At 44.2% G+C, this 15,197-nt stretch overlaps 2 protein-coding genes across 4 annotated transcripts in view; one reads left to right on the forward strand and one right to left on the reverse strand.

The window, feature by feature from the left end:
• The window catches only part of RSF1 (remodeling and spacing factor 1), a 60,383-nt gene extending 59,799 nt beyond the window's left edge, over positions 1-584 (reverse strand). The window contains exon 1 of the mRNA XM_066341229.1: positions 221-584. Within this exon, the coding sequence (XP_066197326.1) occupies positions 221-422 (202 nt within the window). The 5' untranslated portion in view covers positions 423-584. The remainder of the gene's footprint in view (positions 1-220) is intronic.
• A 137-nt stretch (positions 585-721) lies between these two features.
• Positions 722-10,817, forward strand: AAMDC (adipogenesis associated Mth938 domain containing). 3 transcript variants are annotated; one of them, XM_066341235.1, is made up of 4 exons: positions 722-783; positions 4,203-4,353; positions 8,612-8,707; positions 9,455-9,809. In XM_066341235.1, the coding sequence occupies exons 2-4, from the start codon at positions 4,222-4,224 to the stop codon at positions 9,593-9,595; spliced, it is 369 nt and encodes a 122-aa protein (XP_066197332.1). In that variant the 5' UTR covers positions 722-783; positions 4,203-4,221; the 3' UTR covers positions 9,596-9,809. The 3 variants fall into 3 exon arrangements, with proteins under 3 accessions (XP_066197332.1, XP_066197329.1, XP_066197330.1); XM_066341232.1 differs by having other exon boundaries at positions 724-783; positions 4,203-4,302; positions 9,455-10,817; XM_066341233.1 differs by lacking the exon at positions 722-783 and adding an exon at positions 4,104-4,122 and having other exon boundaries at positions 4,203-4,302; positions 9,455-10,817.
• Positions 10,818-15,197: the final 4,380 nt, after the last annotated feature.

Raw genomic sequence — 15,197 nt, forward strand, 5'->3', positions numbered from 1 at the left:
CGGCATGCACACACAAATAGCTGCTCCCCCCCGAAAAAAGCAGGGAGAGAGGGCTCCCCTCCCCCCGGGAATCCCAGGCCCCTCCTCTCCCTCGGCGCGCTCCACCCCCGGGGCCGGGAGGAGGCGGGGGGGGGACAGCCCCGGTCCCCCTCCGCCCCCCGGGCCCCCCTCAGCCGAACGCCCAGAGCGGGCGGGCGAGAGAGGTATCGAAGTCGCTCACCCTGGTCTCCGGGCTCCTGCGGCGGCTGCAGTACGCGCTCCAGCTCGGGGAAGGGCAGCTCGGGCAGGTCCAGCAGGGCCCCGTAGCGCTCGAGGAAGGAGCAGACAACGGCGAAGTTGGGCCAGGAGCCCGGGCAGCGAGGGCCCGCCGGGGCAGGGGGCGGCGGGGATGGGGCCGGAGGAGCCGCCGCCGCCGCCGCCATCTTGGACCTGGGGATGGAGAAGGAGCTGGGGAGGGGGAGGGAGGAGGGGGCGCTGCCGTGCCGGGCCGCCACTATCCCACAATGCACCGGGGGGGACGATAAAGGTAGGGGAGGGCAGGGGGCGGCGGCCAGAGCGGCTCGAGCCGGCTCCCCTCCGCCGCGCGCGGCGAGGGGGAATGAAAACAAGGCGGGGCAGGGGCGGGGATAGACCCACGGACTGACCAATCGGAAAGAGGGGCAGGCGGGGCCGGCAGGGAGGGCTGTCCACTGAGAGAGTGGCAGCGCAGAGGCTCCGCCCCCTCCCGGCACAGCGCGGAGGGGGCGGAGCCTGGCGGGGCAGTGGGGTCGCGCGCGCGGGGCGGTGAGTGCGGGCGCGTGACGGGCCCTCGGCGTGAGGGCAGCGGGCGGGAGGCGCGGCCGGCGGCGGGGCCGGGTCTTGTGCCCCGTCACGCCAGGCCGTGTCTCGGGGGTCCTGAACTGCACCTTCCCTTCCCAGCTCCCTCCCTCCATCCCCCGCGGTATTTCTCAGGGTTCTGTGTCCTCGTCTCCTTGCTTCTCTCCGCTGTATTCACAAAGTGCTGTTCCCCCTCTCCTCTTGCTACCAGATCCCCGTGACCTCCCCGGTTAACGGCCGTCCCAAGGCTCCCCAGAGAGAAATGGAATTCCCGAAGTGTGCTTTCCTCCTTCGTGAACTTGACACCTTACCCCTCCCTACACAGTTGATCTAAACTTCTTCCGTCCTTTCTGTCTGCCTTGCTGCTGTCGGTTTTCAATCCTGACCTTCCTCTGGCCTCTGTATCCCCTGGAATGAGAAGTCGCCCGCCTCCTGACCCTGCTCCCAGGCAGCGCTGGAGAAGCACGGAGTCTTCTGACACCTTACAGGAGTCTGTTCTGCCCAAAACTTCATGTACACCCATTTACTCTTTCCCTTGTATCCTCTTCAGTCTCAGGTTGCCCCTTGGGTTTTTTTTCCTTCTGCAGCGTCTCAATAAAATGTTATCTGGTGCACCGTTCTTGTTCACCTCTTTTATTCCATTTGATGCTGCTTACCTCCACAGAGGAAAGGTGTGCTGGCAGTCTTAAAGCCCACCAGCTTTCCCAACTGCAATTAAATCTCACCTTTCTTCCGCTTCCTTCTCACCTACCTTTGTCTCCTGCAATCCTTATCTTCATTTCTCTTTCATTTCTTATCTTCATTTCTCTTTCAGTACTCTCTCCTGGCATAAATGTGCGTTTTGCCTCCTTTTAAGTTCTGCTTCCTTTTCTTCTGATGTTTTTAAACTCTCATGCCTTTGCTTGTAGAGTCTTGAGCCATTTCTGCTCCTCGTCTCTGTGCTTGGACTACTGCAGTTTGCAGAAATTGCTATTTTAGGTTGTACTTGGAATTCATTTAATCCAAGGTCTCTTTTGATCCTAAGTGTTACTGTATGTTTTGATACTTAACATTTCTCACAGTGAATATCTGAAATAATAATTTGTTTGAGAACTGTTTTCCTGCTCCTCAGTGGTTGAACCAAAGGATGCCCAAAGTTTCTGTCCATGAGTTCATTCTTACTCTAAGATATTTATTCAAGTGGCCTACCTGACTGATAATCTCTGGTGGTATTATGGCAAATAGTTTTACATGAAAATTTTATTTTTGCCTTGTAAGTTTTGTTGCTTCATTTCTGCTATTTACTTATTTTCTGCTATTTACTTATTTTTATGCTGTTTGATAGCATAAAAAGATAGTATGGAATCCCTGCTCTCCCATTTGTAGTTTGTGCCTGTTTCATTGCACAATTCCAGCCTTGTGATACTGTTTGGATTGGGGAAGGTGATAATCCTGATCATTTTATTGCTCGTTCACCTCTGTCTGACCTCCAGGTCTAGTTCTACCATTTCATCTGAAAAGTAGCACAGGCAAAAATTATTTTCATTCTTGAGAGCCAGGTTCTGGGTGCTTTATTCAGCCTTTACTCTTTGATTTTATTCTATTGGGACTACTGCTGATTGTTTCTTCAGCTAGAATCTCCCTTCAGGCAGACCTTTGGAAAAACAATCTTACAAATCTTTGTTTGAGTCCATTGCATCATGGATGTGGGATAAAAGAATCTGGAATATATGAATCCAAGTAAGTTTCAGTCCCCTCTAGCTGCTTGCCTCGCTTCCTGTTTGACAGGACACATGTGCCACTAACTTCACACAGGGGTGAGAAGGAAAAGAATTGCCCCACTATCCTGTGTGAGAAGCACCTCTGGCAAACTCAGTCCTGTGCTGAGTCCAAAGTAATGTGTTTGTTTCCTTCTTGCAATGTTTTCAGTGGGATACTGAGATCTGCTTCTGGCAATCTGAGGAGAGCACATCCTGTCTGGCACTGCTGCATCTTTTGTAGCACGTGCAAGACAGGAAGGGAGGCTTCCAGGAGGACTGGAAGCATGGTCATTCAAAGATTTATCTTTTGCAAGGGCACTGCCTTTAATCTGTGCTGCCAGGGTTCATATAATGAATTTAAACTATTCAATTCCTGGTGAATGTCAACAATTAAAAAAATAAAGGATGTGTATCTGGAAGGATGTGCCACAAAATTTTCTGGATTAGGCAGAGGTGGACCTCTTTTTAGAGGAGAAACATCAAGTTTTCTTCAAAATGTGGATCTCAGACCATGTGAATTGGAAGGGCAGAAAGGTGACTCTGCCCTGGAGAGTGGCAGTGGACTGCCATGCTAGTCCAAAGCATTCCCAGGCTATCAACACCCTGTGATTCCTCTCTTCCCATTCATTCACTGCCAGAGTCAGTGCAGCAATCAGACTGCAGTACGTGAGGGGCTGTGAGGAGGGGAGAGCTGCCCCGGGTCCCTGTGAGGCAGAGTCCCCGCCCTGCTGGTGCCCAGCGGTGACAGTGGAAGCTGATCCCGACATCACTGCGGCAGACACCAACAAGCAGTTGGGCTACAGCGGCACTGATAAGGCTCTGTCAAGTTCTAGGCAACAGACATCAAAGGAAGATGTGTACCAGTGATTGGCTGCCAAAAGAAAAAGGGAGAAAATAAGCAGAAATTTAGAAAACATGACTGAAGAGACGTTTATTTAATCCAAATGAAATAAAAATACTGAGTGAAATCCTCAAGAAAATAACAACAGAAAAAAGAGTGAAAAAGACAAAGATTAAGCTGTTCTACTTGTCCCCAACAGAAAGGATTAGAAATAATGGATTTAAGTTGAAACAATGAAGATGGAGGTCAAACATTTAGACAAGTTCTTATTTGGATCTATAATTATCTTGGGAAACCCCTTTACATCCCTGAAAGTCTTGTTTTCTATAGCAATTTGACAGTGATACTGTTTGATTCATGGCTTTAATGTTGGGTTTGTTTGGCATTTCCTTTTAACCTCATTTACCACTTTAATGGTAAAAAAAGAAAGTGGCCAAAGAAATAGTGCAGATTTCTGATATTTTAGGAAATTATTATCCTCATTGTTCATTTCAGGGAGAAGATTAAAACCCAGATGTGAGAGGATATTCTGGGACCTGATCCCTGTTGATAGTTTTAAAAGTTGAACATCCAATAGTTGAACAGATTTAGCACGTAAAATGATTTGCCCAAAATCCCCAAGAGGACTGGTAATTCAACAAATCTGCTGATCCTCAGTTCAAGTCTGTTGTCACAAAACCACGTGGATAAAGTCTGTTACAGCATTTCCTTCCTTAGCTCCTTGGGGTGAGGACAGAATTTTCCAGTTTTGTTAAAGCACTTCATATGTTGGCCTGATGTTAAAGTATTAAATATCCTTTTTCCAGACTTGCCTTCAACTTTGTGATGTCTTCCCCTGAAATTGCTTCCCTTTCTTGGGGTCAGATGAAGGTGAAAGGCTGCTCCACAACGTATAAGGACTGCAAGGTATGGCCAGGAGGAAGCCGGACGTGGGATTGGCGAGAAACCGGGACTAACGTAAGTTTGCTGTTCACTACCCTGCATTTAAAACAGGACTCTGAGGATGCTCCAGAAAACAGTGTCCAAGTTCCAGACAGAAATTCAGTGAGCTGCCTTTTTCTTTCATCGAGCCATTAGATTTTCCTGGGAAGAACTGAGTGTATGTTTTGGAGGTGACTTTGTGGAGGGATCAGAGGGCTGCAGTCCCACAACCTCCAACATGCAAAAGGATATAGCAACTGCTGCCATGAGTTCTGACAGCCACCCTGACCAGAGAGCTCTCACATACCTTAGAGCTCTCAAACAATATTCCTCATCTCCTTCAGAGTGTAATTGTCATAAGATGCCAGTAACAACCTCTCTTAAGACTGTCTAAACAAAAGTTATCTTGAATGAGATAGGAAAAGAAATTATGAAAAGTAAAAAACAACAACAAAAAAATAGACAGTAATTGACCTTGCATGTTTGGAAGACAACACTGCATGTGGTTTAGTTTATATCTTTTTCCTTGGGGTCCCTTGTACATATTTCAGAGGAAAGATATGCAGATACAATGTCTCATGCACTATTTTCTCTGTGAAAAGCTCCATGTCTGGCTAATCACACAGTGACTTCTCTAAGTGCTTGCCCTTGTAATTTTTAAAGTTTATCTGTAAATGCAATCAGAATTGGATGGAAGTACATGGAACAGTATTGATGTTTCAGCTTTAGAAGTAGTATAGCATATATTGCATTAGGAACTAGATGTTGGTAATTCTTCTCATATTAGGACTTGCACTGGGATAGATAATTGACTAGGGAAAAAAAAATCCCATTTGCAAAGCAAAAATTAAAGCACAAAATAATAATGTATTGACCAGGCCCAGCACCTGCAGCTGTATCCATGCAGAGGATGCAGCTCTCTTGGATTCCTTTTGACACAACTGAAATGCAGAGTATTTGGGTTTGCCACTTCATCTGTAATCTGTGGGAGAACAGAACATTTTTACCTGTCAGAGTCCTGTTTATGCAGAATATATAACACCAAGAGAAAGGTGCTGCTGTCATGCAAAGATATCTGCACCTTGCAGAGGAAAAGGTAGCTGTGTACTTACCTTTTAAAATGTATTTCATTTATGGCCTGGTTAGAAAAAAAACAAGTTTTCACTGGCTCTTCAAAGGGATGGGTTTTGTGATGAGAGATGCTGTCTGCTTGTTTGACAGTATTGTTTTTGTGCTTTATATTGACATGGCTGGAGAAGCAGTACAGGTAATAATGGCTGAAAAGTTCTCAACTAGTTCCCAGCTCAATCACATTTTTATATTTATTCCAACCACGGTTTCAAATTATAGGCGCTTACTAACATTGAGGAGGCTGTACTTTCTTTTGAAAGTTTCTAACAAGAGGTATCTTCTTGTCACAAGTAAAACATTTAAATCCGTAAGTCTTTAGAGGGCTTGAAAAACAAGTCAATGTTAAATTAAAAAATGTTAAATTAAAATTGGAGAAAAAGAACAGTTGGGTTCTCTGGAGGGGCTGGTTTTCTGGCATCCTTTTTATTTAATCAGGAAGTAAAAAATACATATCTAAAGTAAGGCTTAGGTAAGTGGCTTGTAAACCTCCTGCTTTAGATCAGTTCTTCCACTTGCAGCTGAGGAGTGAGGTGATTTTCTTTTAAAACAAAAAGCAAACAACAAATACTGAGACTAGAAGTAAGCTTTTTCTAGACTGCACCTCCAATGTTGAGAAGAACTGTCAAAAATTTAATTTTGTCCACACTGGAAACAGTAGGATTCAACAGCTGCATTTTCTGCCCATTTTTAAAATGATGGACTAAAGTTTGCCTCCTTGCTTTGAGCATGTTTTTCCTGGAGGTAGCTGGAAGTGAAGTGTGGAAAACAAGCAGTGCTGGTCATGTCCTACACTCTAGTTGGAAATAAATTGCTTCCTTTCCTCCTCTGCCATCACAGAGGTGTCTAGTGGAGCATTCTTTCATCAGGAAAATTGTATAACTGGCCCTGCAAGGTTCTGTAACTGAGCACTAACAGTTCTTGTGGCCTTAACCCTTGGGGATGAATGGCACCCTCTCTCCCTGGCTGGCTGCATTTCAGTGCCATCTGCTAATGGCAGAGGAAAATAAGTAGATACTGCTGAAATGAAGGCCAGAGAACAGAACAGGCAAGAAAATCTGCTGTCAAATCAACAAAGATACAGTTATTTCATCATATTTACATATTTCCTTTAGTAACACTAGTTTCTTACTAGCATCAAAGTATCTTGTGTAACCAAAGAAAATCCTTTTGTTCCATGGCTTTAATGTCTCAGGAGTGCTTCTCACATGACAGCAAACCTTCCCCAGAATTCTAATTATTGTAATTGCAGTAAAACATACCAACTCCTGTTGTCTAAGTTTTGAGTCTATTTAAAAAACCCCAAAGGAAAAGTATTGCCTATTCTGTCATAAACAAGTACTTAAGAGTGATTTGGACTGAGACTGAGAAAGCTCTGCCCATTCAAGTGACTTCTGCATTCCAGGTGTGGATATGGAATGTAAATGGACAAGGGGAGCAGCAGCCCAAGGGGCCAGACAGGTCCTGGAGTGTGTCAAGCACAGCACAGCTGAGGAAGGTGCTTGTCCCACTCTGCTCTGCACTGGAGCAGCCTCACCTCGAGCTCTGTGTGCAGTTTTGGGCACCTCAGCATAAGGAGACATCAGACGGTTGGACTGTGTTCCAAGGAGGGTGATGGAGATGCTGAAAGGCCTTGAGGACAAGGCTTAGGAGGAGCAGCTGAGGTCATTTGGCTTGTTCATCTTGGAGCAGAGGAGGCTGAGGGGTGACCTCATCACCATCTACACTTTGCAGAGGCTGGGCAGTGCAGGGCAGGCACTGATCTCCTCTCTGGTGACCTGCAGTAGGAGCCATGGAAATGCAGTCAAGCTGCAAGGGGACATTCAGATGGGATGTTAGCAAAAGGCTTTTACCCAGAGGGTGCTTGGGCTCTGGAACAGGCTTGCCAGGGAAGTGGTCACAAAGCAAGCTTGTCAGAGTTCCAGGAGCATCTGGATGATGCTCTTAAGTCATGGTTTAGCTTAAGATAGTCCTGTGAATGATTCTCATCACACCAGTTTGAGGTGTTCTATGATTCTGTGAACTTGGAGAACCATAAAGGTGAATCATCTCTGTTACTGAAATTTCGGACATCAGCCACGCTGAAGACTTTCTTATGGAATAAGCTTAACTCATTCATTGGAAGTGGCACTCTACCATGGAAGACTTTTTTCACCTGCAACTTTAAGGCAGCTCATGTGTTTGTTTCAGCTTGAAAAGTCTTACTTGCTCCATTCTCCATGAGTCCACCATGGCATTACCTACTTCAAGTAAGAAACTCAGACCCCTGGAAAACTTCAGAACTTTAGAATTCTACTTAAAAAAAAGAAAGGGGGGGGAAAGAAATAATATTTATGTTCTAAAAATAAAAATGCACACCAAGAGGTGCCAAATTATAGCCACAGGATGTCCAATATCTTACTCTTGGCCACATGGAGATACATAGAAACTGAATCCAGGAGGAGAATTAGTGTAACATAATAATGTATTGTATTAACATTATAGGTGTGTTTATGCATTCATATGTTTAAAGCATAATAGCAGTAAATGGATGTACTTTTTAAAGCCTCTGTTTATGTGCTGTGAAAGTTCCTTCTTTCTTTGAGGAGTTTGGTTTCAAATATTCTTTTCTCAAAAGAGAGAATAGTGCAGAAATTGAAACTGTTAACTGAAATGAAGCTACCCAATACCTTTCAGTCCTCTTTGGTGAGATTTGCGAAGTAAACAAGAAAATTATTTAATAGTTTTAATTATCTGAGGAGCTCTTTGTATTTAAAGTGAGTAAACTTTGGTTTGCAATGATGTTTCTTACAAGTAGATTTTGTTATTTTGAAATCAAACAGTGGTATTGTTGCAATTTATTGATTTCACTTTAACTGTTAGTATTTACAAAATGCCAGAAATTAGACATAAATGTTTTAGAAATGTGTAATGCATCTTTTTGCTTTTGACTGTTTCATAAGGAATTATAATCTTGCCATCAATTAATTAATTATCATCCTTCATCATCTGCATATTAAACACCTTTTCCAGTTTGTAGTGTTATCTACTCTGTGTATGTACAGAAGAGGGTTGTGCTACACTTTGGTTCTGCTAATTTACCCTGCTGCTCTGTGTTCAGGACACACAGCTTTCCTGGTTGGTGCTGTCAGTACACAGACCATTGTTTTCCTTCCCTGACACTTAGCATTCTCCAGGAGTGCAGCCAGCTGACCTTGAAGAAGTTGTCAAGAAGGGTGTTCAAACTGTGGTGATTGGTCGTGGCATGAGCGAGGCTTTGCAGGTAGGTTTTTGTTCTGTGACAAGCAGAAAGAGAACTGTTTGTTTTCCCACTCCCCTCTGATTAGGAGGAAAAAATTAAATCGAATGATGCTTCACTGAGAGGGAAAAAATTGAGGATCAGTGTGAATGAGCTCCTGTCAGGGGTCTCTCAGGTCTTGAAAGAAACATCCTTTGAGCTCCCCTGTACTAGTGTCAATGTCAAGCAGTAAACAGGTTTATGTTCTGCTACAGGAGCAACTGAAACAAGGAAAATTTTTCATGCCATTAGGCCCCTCCTCTTGCAATAGGTTATAACTGGCTCTCTAGCCTGCTGTAAATACTTTGGTAATCAGGCATTCTTGTCACAAGTGTTGCCAGGGTGTCATTTCAGCAGATAAACTAGCTACAGAAAGCTCAGATCAGAAATGCTGAGCTTTACTTGGAGAGAAGCAAGTCTTTAGTAGCTTTCTGGTGGGATGAACACCTTATTTAGAGTAAATTCTTTTAGTTCTAATTCTATTTATATTTGTAAAGGGACTGCATTTTTAAGGTGTGCCAAGGAGATTGGGGTGTGTATAAAAGTACCTTTATTGAAGAGAAAACAATCTAAATTATTCTTGGAACTATCTGAGCATTATCATTTTGGCTACTGGCAGTTACTTAAGCCATGTTTAACAAATGGCATCAGTACCTGGTTTTCTACAAGTCTTACAGTTTAAGGGGAAAAGAATCTGATACTTGCTTTTGTGATTTCCTTCTCCCATCCGAGGTTCCAGCGTCCACCGTGGAGTATCTGAAGAGGAACGGGGTCGAGGCGCTGGTGCTGCAGACGGAGAAGGCCGTGGCGGAGTACAACGCGCTGGCTGCTCGGGGGGTGAAGGTGGGCGGGCTCTTCCATTCCACCTGCTGAGCCGCGGCTCGGCCCGCCTTCCCGGCCCGCCGCCCAGTCACCGGCGCACCTCTGCCCGCTCAAACTGCGCTCCAGAGTGTGAGCTTACGTGCCAAGGCGTTTGTGCTCTGACAGTCGAAAATGCAAAGACGGATCATTAGTTCAGGGCTTAAACAAAATCGAGGGCTCACAAAAGGCGGGGCTGTTAATGTAATTAGATTGTTCAATTACAGAATCGTTTCCATGTATTGTTGAGATTGACCTAATTTTCCTCTGAATGCTGTCCACGGTCTTGTTACTTAATTTTTCACCTGTTGACTAAATCAGGAGATTATGTTTTACATACTTTTATTAGAAAATGGCCCAAAATTACATTACTAGCTACTGGAACGCAGCCATAAAATAGCTGATGAGCACAATCAAATGGTAGATATGAAGTGGTGGTAAAGAAGCATTTTACCACCACTGGATAAATAAGTTAAAAATTAAATAAATTAAAAAGCAAACGCAGAACATACAACTTTACCCCCTGCAGGTGACCTCAGTCAGGGTATTTGCCAATTTATGAACATCACATAATAGAGCACTTTTAAATTTTTCATTGAGCCTGAAAAAGGGGAAAAAATGTCAACAGGGTATAAGCATAAAACCTGTGCCTTAAAGAATTTTCATATTAATTGCCAGTTGTGAGGATTGAGTTGTCTAATACATATCTATTCAGAAGTTCCTACATGCTTAAAATCATTAGGAAGGTGTGTTACAAAACTAGAGTTTGCAGCATAAAACATTGATCTTTAGGTAATCAGCCGGAATTGTTGCTAGCAAGGCACTGCTGGCAAGCTGGGGATGCATGTGAGAATTGTTGCTGGTCATCATTATCTGGTGATTTAAATGTTGTGCCAACAAATGTTATTACACTGAAGATTTAAACAGTTCTCTTGGTTGCTGTTCTTGGTGGGCTTCTATCAATATTGCCAGTTACAAGTTACCTGCTGCAGATTTTTTTTTCCCACTAGGCTCACCATTTCTTGTTCTGTGCATATTAATGAAAGTATCAAGATGAAGCTGTAAAAGCCCTGAGGCACTTGCAGCTATCCAAGCAGTAGTAGAGAGGCTTAGATTGGTAGGAGAGCACAATAACTTTCCCAAGACCCACAAAATACTATGTTCTTTTTCTGCTATTTGCTCTAGTAATCATTTAGAACCTTTTATCTGATAAAATATAAAGTGGTATAAAAACAAAGGGAAAGTGTGTACTTGAAAGTTTTATCTTGCAGTCACCTAATTACAGCAATGTTTTCTGTTAGTGTAGCTGCATTTGAGGCAGAATCTTACATAACCCAGGAGGAACTGCCTTCCCAGCTGCATCTGTGTTGTCTGACACAGCAGCTGGTATAATGCTCACTGTAGCTGCTGTGACATTTCTGCATAACTTGCCTGGTGAGGAGGAGAAGGTGAACTACTGACCCAGAAGACTGCGGTCATCCTAAGGGAATGCCAGCAGAACGAGTTCCTACCAGCCCGCAGAGTGGGGAGACTTTTTGCACTGTTATCTGACAGTGAAGGTGGTTTGACTCTCCTGACTGTGGTCATGTATTTGTGTTATTTTATGAGCTTTTGGGCTTTAAGGCAACCTCAAATGGGAAAAGGCTTTGTAATGCTTTGGCTGAGAGGACACTGCAGTAATTAAAAAAATGGAACCATGCACATTGCACTGTTAGGAGAAGTTGAGCAAACACCTTATCTTTCTCCTCCAGGTCTGTTTTTTCACTTTTTTTTTTTTTTTTTTTTCGTAACACACTTTCATGTTGATGGGGCACATTAATGGTGATGCCACATTCACCAAAACTGCCTAGCTCAGGTCCTCATTTGAGACAAATGCTGTGGGCTCCTCACACTGCTGCTGCCACACGATCTGTCCTCCCAAAAGGCATGTGGGGAGCAGAGCCCGTTTTGCATTGCCAGGTGACTGAGGTGTACCCCACCCAGCTTTGTCCTGCAGCCTCTTAATTCTTCCCTTCCTCTGGCAACTGGTAGGATGCAGAAGATTCCACTTCCAAAACAGGGAGCTGCAATGTGCAAAAAAACGGATTTCTTTTTTTTTAAAGATAAACTGCTAAGTTTCACCACCATCGGTACAAAATTTTGGTGTCAACAAGGAGATTATCTGCTGCAAGTCTTTTCCATCCATGTCTTCTCTTGCTGCTCTTGTCACAGCTTCCTGAGTCAGCACTGTCAGTTCCCACAACAGCATCTGTTTCACTTGGGCTGCTCCAGTCACTGAAAGCCCAATTTCCTTCTTGGTGCCTGAAATTGCTTTGCTAGATGGTGGAAGCAGCTGGGATTGATTCATCAAAAAATTCCAGCAGAGCTCAAACTGGTATCTTTGTTAAATTGCTGCTTTCAGCTAGAGCCATAAATAATTTGTTAAAATTATGGGCTCATAGCCCAAATCATGGGAATGCACTTTTATAGGGCAGGATTTCTCACATACACCACTGCTCTGCCTCCCACCAGGAAAACAATCTCCCAGTAGGCAGTGAACTCCCACCCTGACGCTGAAATTAAAGCCGAGCTGCGGCTGGGCTGGGAGCCAGGAAGATTCCACCCCAGCTGCTCTGCCGCCGAGTGGGTCAGTCCCCAGCCTTTATCTTTGTGAAGCAGCATGTGTGAGCTGGCAGCCAGGAGAAACAGGCCATAAAAGGCTCACAGACACCAAATGCAACATGACCAGCATTTTTAAGGGACATTGGGCAGCATTTGTGCAAAGCCTGGCATTCACAAGCCTTAAAACTTTGTATTTTGAAGTCCCACTGATATCGCATTAGCAAACTGTAAAGACAGCCTTTTTTGCATTCCCAGTGCATGTTACTAAGAATAGAATGGAAGATGCCAGTGAAATAAGATAAAAAAGTGATTAGAACTTAGACAAGCAAGATAGGATTCCAGAGGAAAATCCATCTCTGTGAGCTTGAACCCAAGATGATGAGCAGTACAGCGTGGTGGAGAGTGCAAGTCTGATGAGGAGCGGCCTGAGGGAGCTGGGAGTGTTTAGCCTGAAGAAAAGGAGGCTCGGGAGGGGCCTTATCACTCTTCAGCTGCCTGAAAGGAGATTGTAGCCAGTGGGGTGTAACAAGTGACAGGACAAGAGGAAACAGCCTCAAGTTGCACCAGAGGAGGTTTAAATTGGATATTTTTTTAAAAAAATCTCTTTCTGGAAAGTGTTGCTAGGCTTTGGAACAGGCTACCCAGGGAAGTGGTGGAGTCATCATCCCTGGCAGTGTTCAAAAGGCATGTGGATGTGGCACCTGAGGCCATGGCTGAGTGCTGGGTTTATGACTGGATTCCATGACCTTAGAGATCTTAGAGGTCTTTTCCAACCTAAATGATTCAGTGATGGCATGCGGTCCTGTTTTTTCATCTTCCCAAGAACTTGCTTTGTACTTTTTGCAGAAAGTGTCCCTGCTCATTTATGGGGGTTTTGTCCTTTTTAAAATAAGATAGGTGAAAGCCACACCATGTCTGAGTTAATGTCCCATTTCTTCAACATTGTTCCCAATACACTTATGCATTGTTTTATGAGCTCTTGACTCAGTAATTGAATTATTTACTTCCAGTAATGAATTTCATTGGACTTCAGCAATCTGGATATGAATTTCTCACTAAAAGCATTCAAAGCTGGTTTTCCCTCATACACAGATGCCTTACATAAATTAAATCCAGAAAGTTAATGGTAAATAGGACAACACATTTTCAAACCACTATACTACCCCTCTTTCATACGGGGTCAGCATTCTCCTTGCTCTGCCAGATTCTTTTCCCTCTTGCTTCCATCTAACTAGGAGATACAATGCAGAGGTAAGGGGTGTTTGAACATTGTTGGTTCTCAGCAAATTATGCCCTTCCTTTGTAGACTCCCTGTGGCTGCAGCTCTACTGGCACATTGTTCCTACACTTGGAACTATCTGAGAGAACAGAAACTCCCCATACTTGGGTGACTGTCATCTGAAGTCCTCTGTTCCCCCTTCAACAGAGATGAAAGATGCAAATTATCTTTGTACGTGTCTGAAGCCCTTTGTTTTTCTTTTCATTCTGAGATCAATCATCTCACAGGCTATTGCAGTGCAGCAGCCCAACAATTATCCAGAATTAAAGGACAACGAGTGAATGGCATGAATGCCTCTGAGACGACACAAAGAGCATGAACTCTGGTTTTTTGAGAGCAGAAAAACCTTAATGTCTAAACCTGGGGATGGGAAGAAAAAGTCAACATCTGGATTTCAACAACTACAATAATCTTTGCTTTTTGTACAAATTTCTTTTCCAATTCCCCATATGTTGGAATATGATGTGAAATGGACAGTCCCATACACACATACAGGATGGGTGGAAAATGGGTTGACAGCACCCCTGAGGGGCAACACCTTGTGGGTGTTGGTGGGCGAGCAGCTCAACATACTCAACAGTGTGCCCTGGCAGCCCCAAGGACTCAGCTGCCTTTCTGGGCTGCATCTGGGCAGCAGGGAAAGGGAGGGGATTCTCCCCCTCTGCTCTGCTGAGACCCCACCTGTAGTGCTGCATCCAACACATGGCTGTCGACATATGGAGCAAGTCCAGAGGAGACCATGAAAATGCTGAAAGGGCTGGAGCAGTTCTGCTATGGAAGCAGGCTGAGAGAGTTTGGATTGTTCAGCCTGGAGAAGAGAAGGCTCTGGGGAGACCTGAGAGCTCCTTCCAGTGCCTGAAGGGGCTACAAGAGAGCCGGAGGGGGACTCTTGACAAGAGCATGAAGTGATAGGACCGGGGCAGGGGGGTTTAACCTGAAAGAGGTAAGGTTTAGATTAGATGATGAATTAGTCATCTGCTTGCACAGGTGAAACTGAAGGAGGAAAGGAGAAGTTGTGATTTCTTCCATGATCCAAACCAGGAATCAGAGAAAAAATCTACAGAAGAGAAGCCAACTGCAGAACGCTCTCATTAGCAGATTGGAAATGTTCATAGCAGCCTTATATTTTCAGCTTGTTTTAGGCAGCTTGAAATTACAGATGGAAGAACTTTTCCAAAGCCTTGCAGTGTTTGATTCTCAACAGCAATACAGAAGGCACTCACTCTTTGTCTGGTATGTTATATGGAAGGGGGTCAAGGACAGCATGAAGGGAACAAAATAGTAGAAATTTGATCCAGTACTTAGCAAGAGAGAAAGATGCCAAAATTTTGATATTGAAAATATCTGCTGTGCCTACCACAGCATCCATTGTGGTCTGAAGCCTATGGACACCATCTAAATTAGAAACACTACTGAGATGACAAACTGCTCAGAATACTGGTGAAGTGCAAAAATGAGAGGGAAAAAAAAGGAAAAAGTCTGTAATGAGCTCACTCAACTTGTCAAAAAATCTGCCCAGACACAGCTTCCTAATGAGAGATACATCAACCCTGTCTGCTGGGAACTGAACTGAGGATGCCAAAGACAAGTCAGACGATAACAACACAGCTGTCAGAAGGACAGGAGATTTTCAAAGCAATGCCCTAAAGGTGAATGAAACACCGAAAAAACAGTTTGTAAGAGCAAAAACACTAAGAAAGTAAATTTAATTCAAGAATAACTAAAGCAGCAGCAAAG

The sequence above is a fragment of the Sylvia atricapilla genome, chromosome 2, assembly GCF_009819655.1.
Source record: "Sylvia atricapilla isolate bSylAtr1 chromosome 2, bSylAtr1.pri, whole genome shotgun sequence".
In the NCBI taxonomy this organism is placed as follows: Eukaryota; Metazoa; Chordata; class Aves; order Passeriformes; family Sylviidae; genus Sylvia; species Sylvia atricapilla.

Coding starts and splice junctions, on each gene's coding strand:
- AAMDC (XM_066341235.1), top strand. CDS start 4,222: ATGTCTTCCCCTGAAATTGCTTCCCTTTCTTGGGGTCAGATGAAGGTG. Junction 4,354..8,611: donor GGCGAGAAACCGGGACTAAC/GTAAGTTTGCTG, acceptor CCTGACACTTAG/CATTCTCCAGGAGTGCAGCC. Junction 8,708..9,454: donor GCATGAGCGAGGCTTTGCAG/GTAGGTTTTTGT, acceptor CTCCCATCCGAG/GTTCCAGCGTCCACCGTGGA.